The sequence below is a fragment of the Microtus pennsylvanicus genome, chromosome 1 (genome assembly GCF_037038515.1).
Source record: "Microtus pennsylvanicus isolate mMicPen1 chromosome 1, mMicPen1.hap1, whole genome shotgun sequence".
NCBI classification, from domain to species: Eukaryota; Metazoa; Chordata; class Mammalia; order Rodentia; family Cricetidae; genus Microtus; species Microtus pennsylvanicus.
The window spans coordinates 7,645,001-7,664,210 of record NC_134579.1 but is presented as its reverse complement, the minus strand read 5'-3'; the positions used below and the strand labels follow the sequence as shown (position 1 = coordinate 7,664,210).

General features: G+C 38.4%; 1 protein-coding gene across 4 annotated transcripts in view; it reads left to right on the top strand.

Moving 5' to 3' along the window:
- The first annotated feature begins 651 nt into the window (after positions 1-651).
- Cadm2 (cell adhesion molecule 2) overlaps positions 652-19,210 on the top strand; it is a 915,204-nt gene continuing 896,645 nt past the window's right edge. Inside the window, exon 1 of one of the 4 annotated variants that reach the window (XM_075952795.1) lies at positions 652-1,354. In XM_075952795.1, the coding sequence (XP_075808910.1) occupies positions 1,294-1,354 (61 nt within the window). In that variant the 5' untranslated portion in view covers positions 652-1,293. The remainder of the gene's footprint in view (positions 1,355-19,210) is intronic. The other 3 variants (XM_075952879.1, XM_075952715.1, XM_075952634.1) reach the window with 3 other exon arrangements.

The window sequence follows — 19,210 nt, the reverse complement described above, 5'->3', positions numbered from 1 at the left end:
CACTTCCAAGTCCTCCACAAGTCTCTTCCACGAGTTCTTGAAGGCAGGTAGGTGTTCAGCGCCCTATACTTAGCCTCTCCTACGCCCTCTGCAAGCTCTCCCTTTGAGACTGAGAGCCTTAGAGATTGCTACTGCAGCTGGTGAGTGGGCAGGTGCAGCCACCATCTGCTCAAGGAGTCCAAATGCGCAGAAGAACTTCGCACCCAGGACCAAGCTCAGACACTACGGATTCCAGAACCTGTGGCGTGGGGTGTGTGTGTGTGTGTGTGTGTGTGTGTGTGTGTGTGTGTGTGTTGGGGCGGGGGGGGGGGGGTAAGACAGCTAACCCCGCCCCCTCGCGGTGGCGATTGGCTGAACCCTTCTCCAGAGTTCAGCACCTATTTCGGAATAGGGCTGTCTTTCCAGCAAGTTAGCACGTGGACACTTCTAAGAAGGTGAGACCAGCCCCGAGTGCGTGAAAGGGGGCTTCAGAGCTTCCTGCCCGAAGGGTCCTTGAGAAGCCTGTTTGTTTTTCCCGGCGCTTGTCTCCACCCACCCCTCGCTGTCATTGGCCAAATCTGGTGGGTGGGTGTGTTTCTATTGGTCAGGGGGCGGGGCCTATCCCTGGCCAGGATAGGGGCGGGGCCTCCGCCGAGCTGAGCTTGCCCTTGTGTCTGGTGCTCGCTAGAGCTGCTGCCGCCGCTGCTGCCGCCGCCGCCGCCGTCGCCGCCGCCGCCGCCGCCACTGCTGCTGCTGCAGCCGGAGCATCCGGGAGCCGCCGCCGCTGCTGCCAACGCTACGAAGCGCTGATACCACTGCTACCGCTTCTTCTAACAGGACTCACACCGGAGCGCGAGCGGCGGTGCTACGAGCTTGCTGCCCCTGTCCCCCACCCCTCCCTCCCGTGACCTACCCACTCCTTGCAGCCCTCGCCTGCACCTTCCTCGACACCCAGGCGTCTCTGCATCACCTGCTTGGGCAGCCTCCGGGCGGGCTCTGGGACTTGCCGCGAGCTCCAAAAGCAAAGCAAGCTCAAACCGGTGCCCAGCAGATCGGGTGTCGGGGCTGCACCACCAGCAACTGAAGGAGAAGAAACTATTTAGCCCACCGAACCCCTATTCTGCGGGTGCTCCGCCACTGCCGCTTCTGCTGCCGGCAACCAGCTTCCACGCGGGTTCGAACACCGCAGCGGCGGGATCGTGGGTCCGGCGGGAGCCGGGAGGACGACCACAGCTGAGCCTTTGCACTGTGTGCTTCGCTCAACAGCATCTCCTTGCCCCCTCGATCCTTCCCCAGACCCTTAGAAAAGGGACCATGATTTGGAAACGCAGCGCGGTTCTCCGCTTCTACAGTGTCTGCGGACTCCTGTTACAAGGTAATCCCCGCCCCGCTGTAGGGAGCATCACTTCACGCCCATTCCCCATCCTCCCCATTCCACCCCGTATTTCCACTCTCCCCTGGCAATCCCCCAGTGCCCGGCGGTTTCCACTCCCTCCCCCTCCGCCCCGGTGCTGCAGGGGGCAGTGGCAGTTTGCACCAGCCGGTTGGTTCTCCAGCGCTGGCTCAGCCCAGCTCTGGCAGCAGGCAGCTCCTTACGCGGCACCTTTCGCCTTTTCATTCACCTGAGCTGCCTTCTTTCCACCCTACTCGATCCCCGCCAACATCCGCCTCCCACTCCGGGTGGCTGGCAACTTGTGCCTGTCTCAACATTCCATTCTCCCACCCACCCTCACCAGCCACCTCCCACATCACGCTCTTAAGCTACCCTCTCCACCTCTTGTCATCTCTTTAACCTCCACCCCTTTTAGGGTCGCCTTCCTCCTTTCCCCTTTTCCCACCAGCATCTCATCCATGTGTCTAAAAAGTGTGTGAGAGCCTGGGAGCGAGCTACCGCGACGGCAAGAACAGCAGCAGCGGCGGCACCGTGTGCATTGCAATAACATCCTTGGGGGTGGGGGGTTAGGGGGGGTTGTGAGACGTGTCATTCACCTAGGAAGAGAAGGGAGACTCTGTCTGGGCTAGAGAGAGGAGAGCTAGAGAAGAAAGGAAAGAGAGAGAGAGAGAGAGAGAGAGAGAGAGAGAGAGAGAGAGAGAGAGAGAGAGAGAGAGAGAGAGAAATGTATGAATGAAACAAGAATTTTAAAAGGGAGCAAAGGGACAATTTAAAAGACATAAATCCACTTTATCAACACGTCGACTTTTCATTATACAGTCTGTGTGGTTTGCATTTTTTTTTAAGCCAAGAAATGTATGCTCCCTAGCAGTTACTTCACCGCTTTGGATTTTCGCTCAGAATTTCTACCTGTCTATATCCTCTGTCTGCCACTTCTTTGCGTAATTAATATCATCCTTTCACGTGAAATGTAAAAGCCCTACGACTGCAGTGGAGGGAAACCACACAAAACAGTTATCATGCAAATAACTGGTCTGGATGCTCGGCGGCTAGAGAACGCGGGTTCATTTCACCCCGTCCTATTCTTTTGGACGGCGTGTGATGTATGAAGGGAAGACGATGCTAATTTTGAAATAAATGGCAATGTGCGAGTTAGAGTGTATGGGAGATGGCACGTTGGGGTGGTGGAGGAGGCAGAGGCGGCGTGCATGTGCGGGAACTGAAAGGCGGAAGATTGTTGCTTTAAGAGTAGTACAGGATGCGGCTTGAATGAGAGATATGGGAAGGATGGATGTGAGACTATGGTCGATAGAATTCTTTTAGAGCTGGTGACTCTTTCCTTGATAAATCTTTGTCCACTCTCAGCCTTTCTGGTATCCATTGGATATTTGTGAAAATTTGATCAATTTTTCCCCTCTGGGTAAAAGGAATGTGACAGTAACGCACACATAGACACGCGGGTGTTCAAAACCCAAACGGGTATTTTTCTTTTTGCATGATTTAAATGAGGTCAATGAACCATCTTTCAGCAAGTTCTTGGAATGCAGCCTCTTTCCTACGATCTTCTGGGGGTACGGATTGGGACAGTATTTTATTTATGCATATTTTCGGATGTGGATGAAGTGATGTGCAGAAAACTGCTAAATCAATTAATTAACCCTGTACAGATGTTTCCTGGAATATATGGTGGGAATTTTGCGTATTTTACAGGGGCTATAAATTTAAAATGTCATGTGCTAGAGTCCCCAAGAAAGCAGATAGTGATTTCTCCCTGCGCACACCTCCTGGTCCAATTTCCCAACGCTCACACCCCCACCATCTTGCAAGTAACCCAGGTGGCTGATGCGTTACTTGGATTTCTAATCTTGCCAAGAAAACACCCTCCTAGAGTCCCTAGTTCACCTCTCAGCAACTTGGATCTCTCAGCTGTTTTCTCCCTCCTCCCTCCTTCTGTGCGTGCGTGTGCGTGTGTGTCAGTCTGTCTCTGTATCTGTGTGCACGCGCGCGTGCACGCGCGCATCGCGCGGCACGCCAGCACCGGCATGCACCAGTTTGGGGAAGAGAGACATGGGGAAATCAGTTAATTTGGTGATTGTGATGAAAATCCAGCGCGGCTGAATGTGTTTTCTCTGCTAGTCTCAGTGCGGTGTCACTGACTGGTCATTGCACATGCGGCTGGGCTGGTGGGAAGAGATTATTTATTATAGAGCATGTGGGCCATGCGCTGCACTTGGGGGTCGCCTCCTCGCTTCTTCAACATTTCCCTGTGAATTGTCTATTCAGTGCACTGAAAATAACTGCCTGCTTGTGCTTGCGCTCTCTCTCTCTCTCTCATCTCTCTCTCTCTCTCTCTTCTCTCCTCTCTCTCTCTCTCTCTCTCTCTCACACACACACACACACACACAGAGAGAGAGAGAGAGAGAGAGAGAGAGAGAGAGAGAGAGAGAGAGAGAGAGAGAGAGAGAGAGAGAGCGCTCCTGAGGGAGGATTTACTCTTTCTTAACCTAGAAAGGAGAGATTCCATCACAGGCATGGTTCTTTTTTACTGAGTATGTAAACCAGTGACTAAGACACGGGGGCCTTTCCCAACAGACTAGAAGAGACAGGGCGGGGAAGGGGTATGAGCAAGGCAGGGAAAAAGCACTCACTGCTGCAGCTAGCAGCAGCACCAGCCTCAGGTCCAAGTAAATAAATAAATAAATAAGCATCCTTTACAGCAGCCAGAGAATGAGCACCAGTTCCATGCTGTCTGTGTACTTATGAACATCTCAGTCAACATTAAAGAGGATTGAAAAGAGGATAAAGGAAGAGAGAGCACGAGCACCCTTGAATTCTCTTCTCTTGTTTATGGCTGCCTCGCATTTATCAAACACTGGCTCCTACAGACATATCATACTTTGGTGATGCTGTCAGTTCTTCCTCAAACAAATTGCTCACGCCTGCCTTTTCTTCCTCTCGGCTATAAACATTGTTTTCAGGCTCTGATTTATGTCTCTCCCACCAGCCTACTGTTTGATTAGGTCTTGGTTAGATTGGAGGATGGCAAGCTTTACTTCCTGAACACAGATTAAATGCTTCACAGGTCTTTCTGTGTACAGGGGAGTAAGGTGTGTGGGGATATAGTGAACTGCTGATTTTGGCTAGGGGCAGTCTGCCTTGTCTGCTAGTAGTTATGATTAGGCAAATGCTACCGTTAGTCAGTAGTTTCTTATTTGCTACCTTTGGTAGTGGAGGCACTTACTGCTAATCGATTTATATATCCCTTAAATATAATCCCTTTTTATGCAATATGTATCACATAAGAAAACAACTTCTTTTAAAGTATCTTCTCTGTGTTTCAGTGCTTTAACTTTCTTTAAACATTAATTAAACAATATTTTATATTGTCACTACCTTTTTTATTTTTATAATTTTTGGAAACTTAAGTTTTCATTTCTCAATACAAGGAAGAATAAGCCCCTGATCAGAACCAAACCAGTGTTAAAATTAAGCAAGGGTAGTCTCAGGGGTTAAAGTTCTTAAGTCTCTAAGTCTCTTTAATATCATTTAAGCGTTTGTACCCAATGTATCCTTACAAAAGAGATAGATAGGAAATAAATATGTTCTACCAAATATTTGGTTCCGACCAAAATATAATTTGAGAATTACAAAAGTAAAAAGAGAAAGGGAGAGAGATTCAGCTTTAAGATAAAAGCCATGTTTTCTTATTATCCCATATCAAGGAAAGAGAAAAAATCAAGAGGATGGGAAACACAATATATGTTATAGAATGGGAAGCACACAGGCTGAATATCTGCGATTAAGACCTCATTTGACCATGAAGTAGAAGCTGTTCAGTTCACGTCTTCTTAAAACCACATTGCTTCCCATGCCTGGGGGGATACTTCTGAGATGAAGAAATTCCTGTTCACATAAAAAAATATGCCTGGGACTAAAAAAAGAAAGAAAGCAAAATGTAACAGAGAATAGATACGTGCAGAGACACCTCATTTTCCTGAATATTTCCTTTTTACCAGTGCTTTAATACTTCCTGCTATAAGATATTCTAATTAACAGTTAGCTGTAGTTACCAGTAAATGCCTTCAGATTAGCGCTCAGGTGAATATACATAGTTACTTGCCGTTTTGTACATAACTTCACCAGACATTTTATAGAAAACGCATTGTATCTTTAGTACACTTACCATCACACTAATGCTTCTCAAATCTCTTGTTCTTTTATGTGTCCTCAAATAACTTAAGTCCTTTCAAGATCATTTCTTCTGGTCAGTGATGTTGGAGCAGAGTGCACTCACTCCCCCTTTGTTGATAACAGACATTTTGAAAGCAGTCTGTATATTTGAGGGCCCACATCTGACAGCTTCAAGAAGCTTATTCCCAAATAAGCTGTAATAAAAAAAAAATCTTACTGCAAAAGATTCTGAGGGGTTTTATTTTTTTTGGCTTTTTTTTTTGGCTATTTTGTGTCTCAAGATAGTGAAGATTGTTTCGTTGTCTTTTATCTGTTTCTCCAACTTGAGAATGCAAGTGTGTAACATAGCTAAGCAGCAATCAATATGACTGGCCCCCATGCCTTCCTTCAGCAGGTCTAAAAGTATAAAACTGTTTGTCCTTCATGGAAATAGTGAACTTGCATCGTTTTTCTTGAAGAAAAAAAATTACTTAAATCACTTAAAGAGTAAAATGTAAGTGGAGAATTGTTGGATGGCATCCTAACAGTGTATTTAAAGGTATCCGAGAATAAGCAATGCTTGGCATTACTTTCCCCTTTATAGGGAGTTGGTTGGATACACTCTGATTGCAAAAAGCTGAATCACCTATTTGAAGAACCTGGGGATAAAGAAATAGGATAACATGAATTGGTAATGTAATGTTGTGCTTTGCTTTAATTCTGATCTGTGTCCCAAAATATTTATTGAGAAAGTTCTCATGTCAATGCATTCCATTTCATCTCTACTGGTGACCGAGGCGGTTGAAGAAACAGGTGAAAACAATCATTAGCCTAAGCAGCAAAATTCCCAAGCCGAAGTAGAAGACTTTTGCCAAATTGGTAGCTGTCTTTCTAACTTACTCTATTTATAGCTCTAGCAACCAGTGGTAAAAATAAATATAATCTCCCTGAAAGCAAATACAATTTACACATCTGTGCAGTTTCTATCTTTAGTTTAGTAAAACTATAACAAATCAAATGACGTTGAACAATGTGTATTTCCCAGTCTTAGCCTCACAATACAGCAGCGCTCATACTTTGCTATATATATATATATATATATATATATATATATATGAAAAATTTGATATTCTTATAGGCCTATATTTGTTTCTCAGTTGTATCTTAGAAAAAACTTAAATGTGTAGATAGATAACATGATTTGTACCTTTCTATGAATTCAGTCTGACCAATTGTTCTCAATTCCTTCCCTACCCATTTTTCTTTTTCATGGTTAGAGAATCCCAGATAATTTATGTCAGACTAGATCAAAAACTCATAATATGAGAAAAAAAGAAAGAAAGAAAGAAAGAAAGAAAAAAAGAAAGAAAGAAAGAAAGAAAGAAAGAAAGAAAGAAAGAAAGAAAGGCATAGCTTAAATGTACTGGTTTAACCTAAAATAGTTAAAAGGACAAGTACATTGGCAACATTTTAGTTGAAATGTCAAGAATTTTAGAGTGTAGTTCTTGAAGAAGCAAAAGAGGCATGTTCCCTAAATTCCTCAAGTGAAGGGGTAGTGTGGAGTAACCTGGACCTGGAGGCACTGAAGCCCCCTGCTGTGTGATGATGCAAATGACATCTCAGGCTTTATACGTTCAGCAGCACAGGCAAACACAGGAAAGCAGTCAGGAGGCAGCAGAAAGAAATGGGAAGTATTTTTTTTTTGGCTAAGGGTAGACAAAAACAAAAACAGATTTTGTTCAGAGATTCCTAAATCACTCCTGGTAGGATTATGTGCATTTTTATTAACTATTGGTGAACATTTGATTTTCTTGTAAACTATCAGGCTTGTGGGTCAATTTAATGATAGTGAATAGCAGAGAATGCTTCCTGCGCTAGGCCTGCTCTCTGGTGTTTGGAGAACTGCTCTTAGTAAGGGGCTGTTCACTAGTGTTCCTTACACTACATAAAATAGATTTCCTTTTTTGTTTGTTGTTTTCTTTTTGACTACAGGAATTAAAATTTTAATCTCTGTTCAGATAAATTGCTGGCAATAAGTGGCATGCCTTCTCATGAATCCATATCATAAAATGTTGATTTTCGAACATACGAATAGTCATCAGATGAGTCCCTAAAAATGGTAAGATCTAAGCATTTAATGCTATTTTCAGCATGCCACAAAAGCCCACTGGATAACAGCCACGCATGAAATTTTGCTTGGATTCCTTTTGCAAAAGAACAAAACACTTGATATATTGTGCATATTGATTTTTATCAAAGAATTAAGCGCACAAGCTTCTCAAAATGTATTTGGTGGGTTTCCTTAAAAAGAAAAAAAAATTACTGTCTTCTTAGAAAAGGTATTCTGCTTAAAAATTATGCAAGTAATTCTCCTTAATTAGGCATGAGTTAAATAATGCCAAAAAAAGTGAAGTAATTATTGAGCAGGGAAATGTTTCTTGGTTATTTAGTCATGTATACTCGTGAATGCTTACACTTAAAATATATCATTACTGTTAAGACTAAAGGCCAACCTTGTTAGGTTTTTAAATAATGAATATCTGTGGGATTAATGTGATAGATGAGGAAAAAGTGAGTTTGTTTACTATTTAGTCTTTTTTTTCCCACCTTTCAGTGAATATGTTTTCTTCAACAATGACAAGAATGGATTCTTCCACTAGAAACAACCAAGATTTAAAAAAAAATTGGAAAATATCAATAAGGTTGAGAATTATTCTGGATCTTTGTGCTTTTGAGAGTAAATCTTCAAAACCTGAAGCTGTCTGAATAGGTGAAGATGAAGTTATCAGCCCTTCCTTAGACAGAGCTGGGCATTCATTATTCAGTGTAGACTTTAGAGGTCTGAAGTAAATATTAGGATGGTCGTTATTCAACATTGGGATAACTTAGAGTCAGTCAATAGATTTCACTTAAATATTTAAAGTACATGCCACCCATTTCAATGTTGCTATGGAAGACCATATTTAGTCATAGGAATGGATTAAAATAAAAATAAGTTTTCTTTTGTTTCTAGGAACATAAAATCTTCAAGCAAAGTGTGATCAAGCAGTGCCAATAATTTTATGTCATAAGGAAATAAAAGGCCTTTTAGAGGTTGAATTGGGTCCCTAATAAAGTTATGAGTATTATAATGATTAGTCTATAGAACAGAGGTACTGCTTCTCCTTGGGAGCAGAATGGAAAAGCACTATTCCTGACAAAGATGTGAAGACTGTGAAGTATGTAGGGCTTTATTGATTCTGTGTACTTTATAAAGCCAATTAATTTCTTGCAATGAAGTATTTTTACTTTCTGGGATAAAATTATTTACACTTAAAAGTACAGGTGCCTTGATGGTGCTTATTTAAACATCAAAGCTTGGAATATTCAATGTGTAAAGTATATTTATACTTTCTTTAAAATTTCATCTATTATTTTAGCTTGCCGCTTATCCCTCCTCTTGTAGGAAATGACCATGATACCTCTACGTTATGCTCATTTTTATACTTCATATGCCCTCTGGTTTTCAATCTGTACAAATAAGTTTAGGTTGAAATGAATAGCTATGGATTATAAATTAGAATATATATATTAAATAAATATATTTTATTTAAAGGTAAATAAAAGTGTGCACAAAATTTAACTGCCACTTCTTTGCTACTCTTTTCTATTTTATTTGTTGAAGTTTGAATAATAATTTGGCTTGCCTTTTACTCTCCAGGAACATAATAGTCTCTTTTCATGACCATGCTACCGACCTGGAACAATACACATTAAAATAAACTAATGAAGGATTGTGAATAGTTTAGGAAGAGGACTGTTGTAAAATGATAGTTTCTGAAGATGTGCAAGGAGTGGGATTTCCCAACCACTAAAGGACAGTCCTTAATGTTTCGTAGTAATTACTGTGCTTTTTGAGAGTTCCACCTCTTTCATCGAGTAATAAAAAATAGCAAAAAAGAGGAGGAAAGGAATGTGAGTCAGCCAGCCAAAAACACACAGCAATGCCTGGCAAAGCTGACTGAATTAGCATATGCTAGGCTGAATATTTCGCTCTGTTGTTATATAATCCCTTTCTAATAGGAAATCAGTTCTCATACTTAACCCTTTTGGAAAGATGAGAATTCTCTCATTGTTGCATTTTTGGCTTTGCTTAGTTTATTTTCTCACAAATTGTGTAAATCATCTATTGAAGTTCTTTTATATCAAGCCCTTTCTCTCATCCAGTCTCCTGTATACAAATGTTCCATTTTGTGTTCAACTTCGGAATTCAAGGAGCAACTTTTCTATAGCCTTCTCTGAGAGGATCTAATTAGCATTTGAGTCTCCCTTTACTCATGTGCAGCTTTCTTTAGAAAATACATTAGTTCTGTGAGGTTTCCCTGAGGATTCATAATACTCTAGTTTGTTACATGGCTGTGATATTCAGTGTGCCTTAATTATGCACGTGTCCTCATTTCAAAGCCTTTTCAGGGATCATATGGGATAGAACAGGGGTCTAGCTGCAAGTTCACTGTGTCTTATTAATGTGTAGGTGGTATTCAGAAGAGGGTTTTCTGGAGGCAATTACATATCTATGGCACCAATATAGCAAGTAGTTACTCACTTCTGTGTTTATTCGTGCCTCTGCCAAGGCAGAATTAGATTTGCCATTGTGGTATATAATGTAGTATCTGTTATTTCTAAATAGTTCTTTGCTCTAGGAATGAAATACAGTAAGTTGAAAAGTGTACCCTTTACTCTGAATAAGAGACTGTTTCTTTGGCTCATCCTATCATTCTACTGACAAGAAGATCCTCCCTGTGTCAATAACCTGCTCCCTAACTAGCCCATTAATACATTTTGCTGTAATGGGGTCATCCTGATGTTTTGCTGGTTTTCATGTGAGGCTATAGATTTTTAGAAAGCATTAATTTCTTGTAATATTTATGGACTGTAAAGTGTCAGTGAAAAGCTAACATTGAGACATGATATGTTCTGGTTTTAATTTGCATGCAAGTGGAAGACTGTGAGCAATTACTAGGAAAGAGAGAGTTTTAAAATCTTTTTAAAAATATTTTTAAAGAGACTTTGAAGATGAAACATTACGATTGGCTTGTTTAGTTCATGGTATCATTCATAAATACAGATTGCTGGCAATACATGATATTCGAAGTGCTTTCGTATTAATTGTGTTCTTCCTATTTTTTATTTAAATTGTGTTCTTTCACCTACACACATCGCCAATATCTACATAAGCCATAAGAAATGTTGGTTTAATATGAAAATATGACTTTTTAAAATTTTATGTTTCAACATCCAAAACCTTTTATTAACTATTTAATTGATAGATTGTTTCATAGTTTTATACTGTATATTTTAAATCCATTTAGAGCTCCATCACTACTGGTAGTTCCTAGTACCTATAGATCTCTCTGATATGTTTGTTTTAATAGACAAAGAAATGCCATTTAACCTTTATTGATTATTATGAACATTTATGTCTTTTGAGTGCTTGAAAGAACTAAGTCTTATTATTTTGTCCAGTCTATGATCTATATAACAATTTCATGTGTTTTGATTAGAGCATTTTGATGGTTATGTACTTTGGTTATCCCAAGAGTACAAGGTACCATAGTCTTCTTTTTAAGCTAAGTGTATCTTAGTTGTTCTGTATCTTTTAAAAATAATTTCACTTCACAGGATGAATTAGTTGTCTTCCAATACAGTTAATAATGACACAATTCTTTGATCGGAGCCAAGTATTTATATATTTATACTACATCTGCCAACATGCGAAATAGTCTCCTAAATAGAATAAATATTTGCTGTAAATTTTTATTTATATATAATATGTAAGACAATCAAAAGGAGATGCTAAGAACAGTAAAGAATTCTAAGCACTGATATACTTGACAAAACTGCGGATTCATATTGCTTTCCGGAGCAGCAGTCAGCTCAAATTTGCACTGAGAACAATTCTCTCAAGCTCTGAGTCTTTCTGATTTCTTTGGGGTAAACACATCTTTCTTAAGCTCTCTACAGATTTCAATTTCCAGTTCCTAAAGTGTTCATGATGATGAGTTTGTGTAAACACTAGCTCGTACGCTCATCCTTGTACTTCTAATCGCTGTCATTTCCAGATGCACGTATCAACAAGAAGGAATTAAAAACTGACCTTGATCCAAGAGATTACGAATACACTGACCTGCTTTTGTTATTGCCAAGCTACGGAGAGGCATTCTCTGGTTAGTCCTTAAAGTAGGAGAGATTTAGGATATTTCTCTGTTAGCTAGTAGAGCTGCTTTTTAGAATTGTGCAAAATATTGCTGTTATTTTTAAATGCTTAGTCATGCTTCTTCAACTGAACACCCATGTCAGTTATGATGCATCTGGTTTGTTTCTCATTTAACATTTGAAAAGCAGAGGAAGGTAGAATTGGAATATAAACTGCCTTTGGAAGAGAATTTTAAGTATAGTCACTGAGACCCCAAGACTAAGAGAAAAAGGCTCCAGGGTTTGCAGTGACTTCATTTCAATGTAAAGTGTCTTAAGAATGCTTTTCCTAAAAGTCCCAGTGATATGCAGCTTTTTTAAAAGACATTTTCTTCTTCCTTTGCATTTAAGAATTCAGTTTCCCTGTTGTATTTTAGAGTCTTGACTGTTTTATGAGTCACTGTTTGAAAATAAGCTATTAACTAAGCTAACTTATTATTTACTCGAGGCCACATGCTAAAACCATTCCACCACACTCTTGGAGAAATATACATTGTAAATGAACACTCACAGTAGAGTCAAGTTGCTCACTTTATTAATGGTTTTAGTAGAATTGATATTAATGGTTATATTTTCCCAGTGATTTTACTGGTACTTTAGCCTCACTTTTGTTAATATGAGCCACAAAGCAAGAAGCCTCCTTTTCTGCTTAGTGAATGCTGATTCACCTTTCAGACACCCAGGAAAAAAGACAAAGTGGTTTTGGAAGCAAATTTTGTTGGACAAATATTTTAATATATCACTGATTTGTGTTTGTTATATTAATAGCATTCTTATAGATGTATAGTAAGATAGGACCATTTAATATTTTAAATGTAACCACATAGTATCAGGAATATCACCTTTTCCAGACATTTTCATCATTATTGCCGTAGCTCAGCTAATTTAAATATGTAAGGCATTTTTTTCTTGATACTTTAAATACTAAAGCATTTAGGATAATGAGGTTGTGTAGAGCCCTCAAATTAAGACAATATCCATGATATTCATTGATATTCATGATATTCAGATGATATTGCTATAGAATTGTCCTTACAGAGAGATGTTGACAAAGTAAAAACCCTTACCAGATAATTTCTTATCTACAGGATTATGTTAAGTTTTATTCTACTATGGATATACTATAAATAGCCAACATTAAAGATGTTTAAAACTCCTATCATTTATTGATGGACTATAAACTATAAAAGGTTTTTAGTTTTTGGAAGTCTTACAGAGGTCACAGGTCAGTTTAATTTTAAATTTTATCTCATTTTACCCCCAAATTTGGTTATCTATAGATAGAACCTGGATAAGACAGAACACATTGTCCTGAAGGGTATGCTAGCAGAAATTCACTTTTAGTAATAAAAATGTTTAATAAGTATGGACCGAGCAAAGAGACTAATCTCTTCTAGTTTAGAAATGCCTTAATATCACACCAGACCTCCTCACCCAGTGGCCCTGCGCCAGGGTGACTGGTGCCCGAGGACTGAGGCCGTGATGAAGAGGACCCATACTTGGGAACTGGGTTTGGTGAAGAACCCTAGTGTTACTGACACAGCTCAGCTGCGTCCATGCTGCTCTTGCAGAGGACATTGGCTCCTCCCACCCACTTGCCATAGCACAGCCTTTGTGCTCCAATGGACTCCACCTCCATTTGTGGGTTCTGTGGGTATCAAGTGTGCACGTGCACATGCACTTATCCTCACAAATACTTGTGCACATTTTTTAAGTTAAGACTTTTTTGATTTTTAATGATTTTTATAATTAGAAATGAACTAATTCCAATTTGTAATTCTGAGTTTAGAATTATTTTCTAGAGACTCAATGTTGGTGTAAAAATTAGAAACTTTTACTAACCTTTGCTTTTCTTTAGCATAATTTATCCATCAACTGTTTAAATCCTGGCCATATGGTTGAACAAGGTTGAAACAGTCTCTGTCCTTATGGAACCTCCAGCTACAGGAAAACACATAATAAAATATCAAAGGATGTAACACGTTCTTTTCTTGAGAATTAAAAATAAATTTTCTTCCTATTGCGGCATCTTTTCAACAGTAACCGAACATGAACATGGTGACATCACAGATTTAACAACAATTCACTGGCTTTTAACATTTCTTTATTTGAGGTTGGATTAAAGGGCTCTCATTTCTCCTAGCCCTTTATCCTGAAAACATTCTCACTATGATGCCAGTTTCCTTTCTGTCTTTTATTATTATTAACGCAACTTCAAAGCAGCTGACAAGTGAACAGGAAATATTCAAGTGTGCTCCATTCTAACGGATTTGTACAAAAAGATGATTCATTTAATTTCATAAAAGCACAGCAGGCCAGAACACTAGTTGACCAGGTCAAAGGAGGAAATTCTAGCGGGAGGGGACTGAGAGGAGGATATGTGGAACAAGCAGCAATATTTACTTTTTTAGAGCTGGAGTTCTGCTTGAGAAAATCTGACGTTACCAGCCACAGTCCTTTCAAGAGCTGCATTGCCTCGGGGAAACATTTTTAAAGTGCCCTATCTAGAAACATCGTTCCTTGTGCTGTCATAAATGTCAGATAATATGTGTCTGTGTGTATGCATATATATGCACATATACATGTGCACATATGTCTGGGAGTGTATGTATGTGTGTGTGTGTATGTGTGCGTGTGTGTGTGTATCCTTCAGCCTTGCTCACATTATGAATTCTTGAAACCTACTTTCCAGGATAGTCTGCTCTGAATTTAACTGAACTCTCAGCCACCTGGAGAACAAAGCTAAGAAAGACATGCTATTTAATAACTTCAAAAATGAATTTTCACTATAATTTAAAATATAGGGAAGAAAATATATAACCACAGGGGCAACCCATAAATATTCTTGATATTTTATTATTTGTTTCAACACCGAATCTCAATAACTAGAAAAGAGGAGTAACTTCATAGTTCTAATACAGTATTGTTGTTTCTCAGTATTATTTTTTCACTGACTAGTGCTAAATTTAGAACAGACAATATACATGTAATAGATAAAGTCACACTGTTCTATTTTTCATGCTCTATACTTGAGAAGTTGTAATGGTAGTGGCCTAGTGTATATTTAGGGACTTATTTATTTGGATTACATACAACAGTAAAATGCACAGTTAGAACTTCAGCTTACCCATTATCTTTAATTTTACTTTCTTTTTTATTTCATAAGAAACTTTTAAATTAAAGCAATTCAAGTAAATGCTTGTTGTAGGTGATAATTTTCTGGAGTGTAGTTTCATACCAAATGATTTATTTTGAATGTGTGCTCAGTTTTGCAGAGTAAGTGAGAGGGCATACTTGGAAACTTTCACAGAGGGAATTAGGTGGAACTTTTCTGTCATCCTCATGACTTTCTGGCTGCCTTGGTCCTGTTCTTGGTTTGTTCAAAGCTTTCACCAGTAAGTTAAGACATACTTCGGTCTTCTATTGATGTTATAATATTTACTAATTGACAAGTGCAAACTGCTTTTATATTTTTGTTTTCAGATGTATTTTGCAACATGAGGACATTATTCTTAATCAGGAAGATATATCACATTTCTTTTATGGCTTCTAATATTTAAGATATCATAATTTTCACATCATCCAGCTTTGTTTTTATTCCTTTTTAAAGTCTTATATTAGCCTTGTATTTGTCCAAACCCTTAGAATTATTTGAATTGGAATTTAAAATGCTGACATTTTGTATAGTTTTAGAGCCTTTTATTTTAAAGCGTTAACAGCACATAAACTCTCCCTTCCTCTTTCTCTCACTATCTCTGTATATACATGTGTGTATACACATTCATACATATATACACATATATGTTCACATACATGTGTAAATGTGTATATGCATATAACACACATATATACATATATATGCAGAGACATTGAGGGAGAGAGAGTGTTTACCATTTATACACACGCAGACACATACACACACACACACTGGAATCTTTGTTGCCTGTTTTCTTTTTATGAATGATACCTATTTCAGATACCATGGCGTTTCAAGAATTCAAATAAAGCTTAGTATAGTTTTTCTTGAAATGTATCATGTTCTTCATAAGAAACTTTAAATACAAATTACAAACTACCAATGATTTGGTAATTTCATTAATGAAGAATTTAATCATCGAATGCACTCAACAGTGAGACTCTGCTTGTTGGATAATGATGTTGTTGAGGTCTCCCTGTATACTTCCATTTAGGATCATTTCAATAGTACATGACCATTGTAACTTTTTTTCTATTATTAATTGGACCTTCCATTAGAATAAGAAGAGATATGTCACAGTTATTTTATGATGGTTAATCTTTGGCAACATGGCGTAACCATTGAGTACACATGATCAACGGTGGCAAGCAGATGGCCCTGGCATGTCACTTTATTTTCCCAAGGTTTCTACAGAAAGTTCTGTAAAGTCTTCTTTTCATCTTTCTTTGTTTCATCAATGATAAAAGATTTATGTCTCATGGAACTAAAGGTGTTTTTCTCTTTAAAAGGGAGAATAAAAAACAACAAAACCAAACCAACAATAAGCAGGGAATTCTGAATTTCTTTGAGATCAGAAACAGCAAAGCTGGCAATCCAGCTAGAGAAAAGACTGATGGTAATTAAGAGGATAGAAGCAAGAGTATCATAGGATAGATATAGATATTTTATATCTTTTATGTATACTTTATTAGTATGATACAAAACAGTCTCCTAGGAAGATTTGATAGATATTTATATTCCAAATCGACAAATCAGAGTCTGATGGACTCATTATTCCCTGACACTGTAATTCTGATGTTAATGATGAGAAAGACATCATTAGAACTCAGTACAAATTTCAGGTTCGCTTTCATTTCCTATGTTTGGTGCCCACTGGTAACAGAAGATCACTGCTAACACAGAACCTTATGACCGACAACATGCCAGTGTAAGTGAACTTTTACCTTGCACAACTAAAATGAAGCCATGCATAACTATCACCGAAAATATCTTACCACAGAATTTACATACATTCTATGTGCCATGTCTACCAACATGGACACCTTCTAGTTACATTTTCACTAATTGCTTTGATTACGTCATGATCTAAATGGTCTCCAAAGGTAGACAGGCCCTAGTTTTCTTTCCAAGGGAATCTCTAAAGCGATTCTTATTCTGACTTCACACTTTCCTCATAAGTATAAACGTTAAGATGTGTAACTAGATATGCCTAAAGAAACGGAGCTGTTCTTAAAAGCTGAGAAGTAGTTTCATTTCACTGAGTTGTTTCGCACACTTTACAAATACAATATATATGACTTTCCTATGTCATTTGCCAGGCAATTAAAGGGAACGCTACCTGGTAGCAATTAAGAAATCCTTAAATTTGATAAGAACATGACATTCTGGGAAGAAACCTTCCTTATTCGAAAACATAAGTAAAAGATTGTTGAAAGACAAGGCATTTGAGGAATAAAAAAAGATGAAGGAAAGAAAAAAAGAGATTTTTTTCTTTATTCATTTAAGTTTGTATAGTATAAATGTGAGATGTTTAACAACTATTAAGAAATGGGGTGGGTTCCTACTGGAGAGGTGGCTCAGTGGTTAATAGCATTAACTGCTTTTCCAGTGAACTCAGGTTTTATTCTCAGTGCCCATATGGTGTCTAACAGTCATCTTTAACTCCAGTTCGAAGGGATATGATATTTTCTTCTGCATGCACATGGAACACAGACATACATGTAGGCAAAAACTCCCATATGCATAAAATTATATAAAACAGAAATGAGAAGGGTATCTTTACTAATGTAAACATGAAGGAATGTGCTACTTAAAATAGCCTTCTTCTTGTTATTGCACTGGAATCATTATCAAAAATTATAGACATACATTTGTTTGTCTTGACCTACTTTGCAAATTGCATGCTTTTACTTGAATTGTTATTAATTACTCTAAGTTCAGAGATTACCAATTGTAGCTTCAAGTTTAAGAACATTGTCTGCAACAGCTTTTTCTTGAAGCATTGGTGGCTGGGTTGATTTTGCATATAGTGACTAGGAATCCAGTTAATTGTATTTCAAAAACCCCAGTTTGCATTGCTTACTGTTGGTTCCAATATCAGACACTCTGTAGTGCCTGATATTTCATCAGAAGGTTTTGGTCTTTTAGAATATTTGTCCTAGTAATCACTGTGTATGAATTAGAGTACAAATCATTTTACAAAAGGAAAAACCAGAGCTAAGAAGTTTATTTACTGAAACATCAGAACCCTTTTTCTTTTTCAGTTTGGTTTAATATTGCATACATGTGTGTGTGTGCTCACGGATGCATGCATTGTAATAGAAATGAGACTGAATTGTAACCGTATTAAGTGGGGGAAAATAAACCAAGGCTCATAATAGGTTATGTTGGGAAGTCTATAAAAGAAATATGTTTTTGCACAATCAGATGAAAGTTTAAAATGAACTCTACGGCACATTGGATTTAAATGTGATCTCATTTCAACTCTATTTAAATCTTACTGGAGAGGCTTCACAGTATAAATGGAAAGTACATGTTCAAGGCATCAAGAATGAACGTGCCGATTATGACTTTGCCAGTGGCAGTCTCCATCACTAGGATGCTCTCTAGGAGTCAGCTGCTCCAAGGGTGTTAGGCTTGGATCCTCTCCAAATATCCTTTTCAGCTAGAAGACTGATTCCATTTGAACATCTAAATCAAAATAAGTGGAAGTGCTTGGCAAAGGTTAGGGTGTGATAATGTCTTTGACATTATCTGAAAAGTTATAATTAGACAAAGGTGTTATGAGTTTATGACATATATAATGTTTATTAGATTCTGATAACAAATATTTTTGTTTTAAAATACTTCATAGATATAAAACAAAATGAGTATTTGAAATCTTATTACTATATAGGCATAGAAATTAATAAATATTGTATCCAATATCCCTTGTATATAGCACGTGTGTGAACATATTTACTTTTTGGCATTTCTAAACTTTTAACCTATTCTTTGTTAAGAAAAATGTAATACACGCATATCTTTGAAAAAATACTCATCTGGTAAATTATTTTTCTAAAATACATCTAGGTTATTAGAAAATATCAGGGGCTGAAGAGATAGCCCAGAGGTTAAGAGTACTGACTGCTCTTCTAGAGGTCCTGAATTCAAGTCCCAGCAACCACATGGTGGCTGACAGTCATCTATAATGAGATCTGGTGCATGCAGGCATACATGGAAGTAATGCTGTTTACATAATAAATAAATAAATCTTTACAAAAGAAAGAAAATACCAGGAAAAGGGCAGGGCGGTGGTGGCGCATGCCTTTAATCCTAGCATGCAGGAGGCAGAGGCAGGTGGATTTCTGTGAGTTCAATGCCAACCTGGTCTACAAGAGCTAGTTCCAGGACAGGCACCAAAGCCACAGAGAAACCCTGTCTCAAAAAAAACAGAAAAAAAAATGGAAAAGAAAACT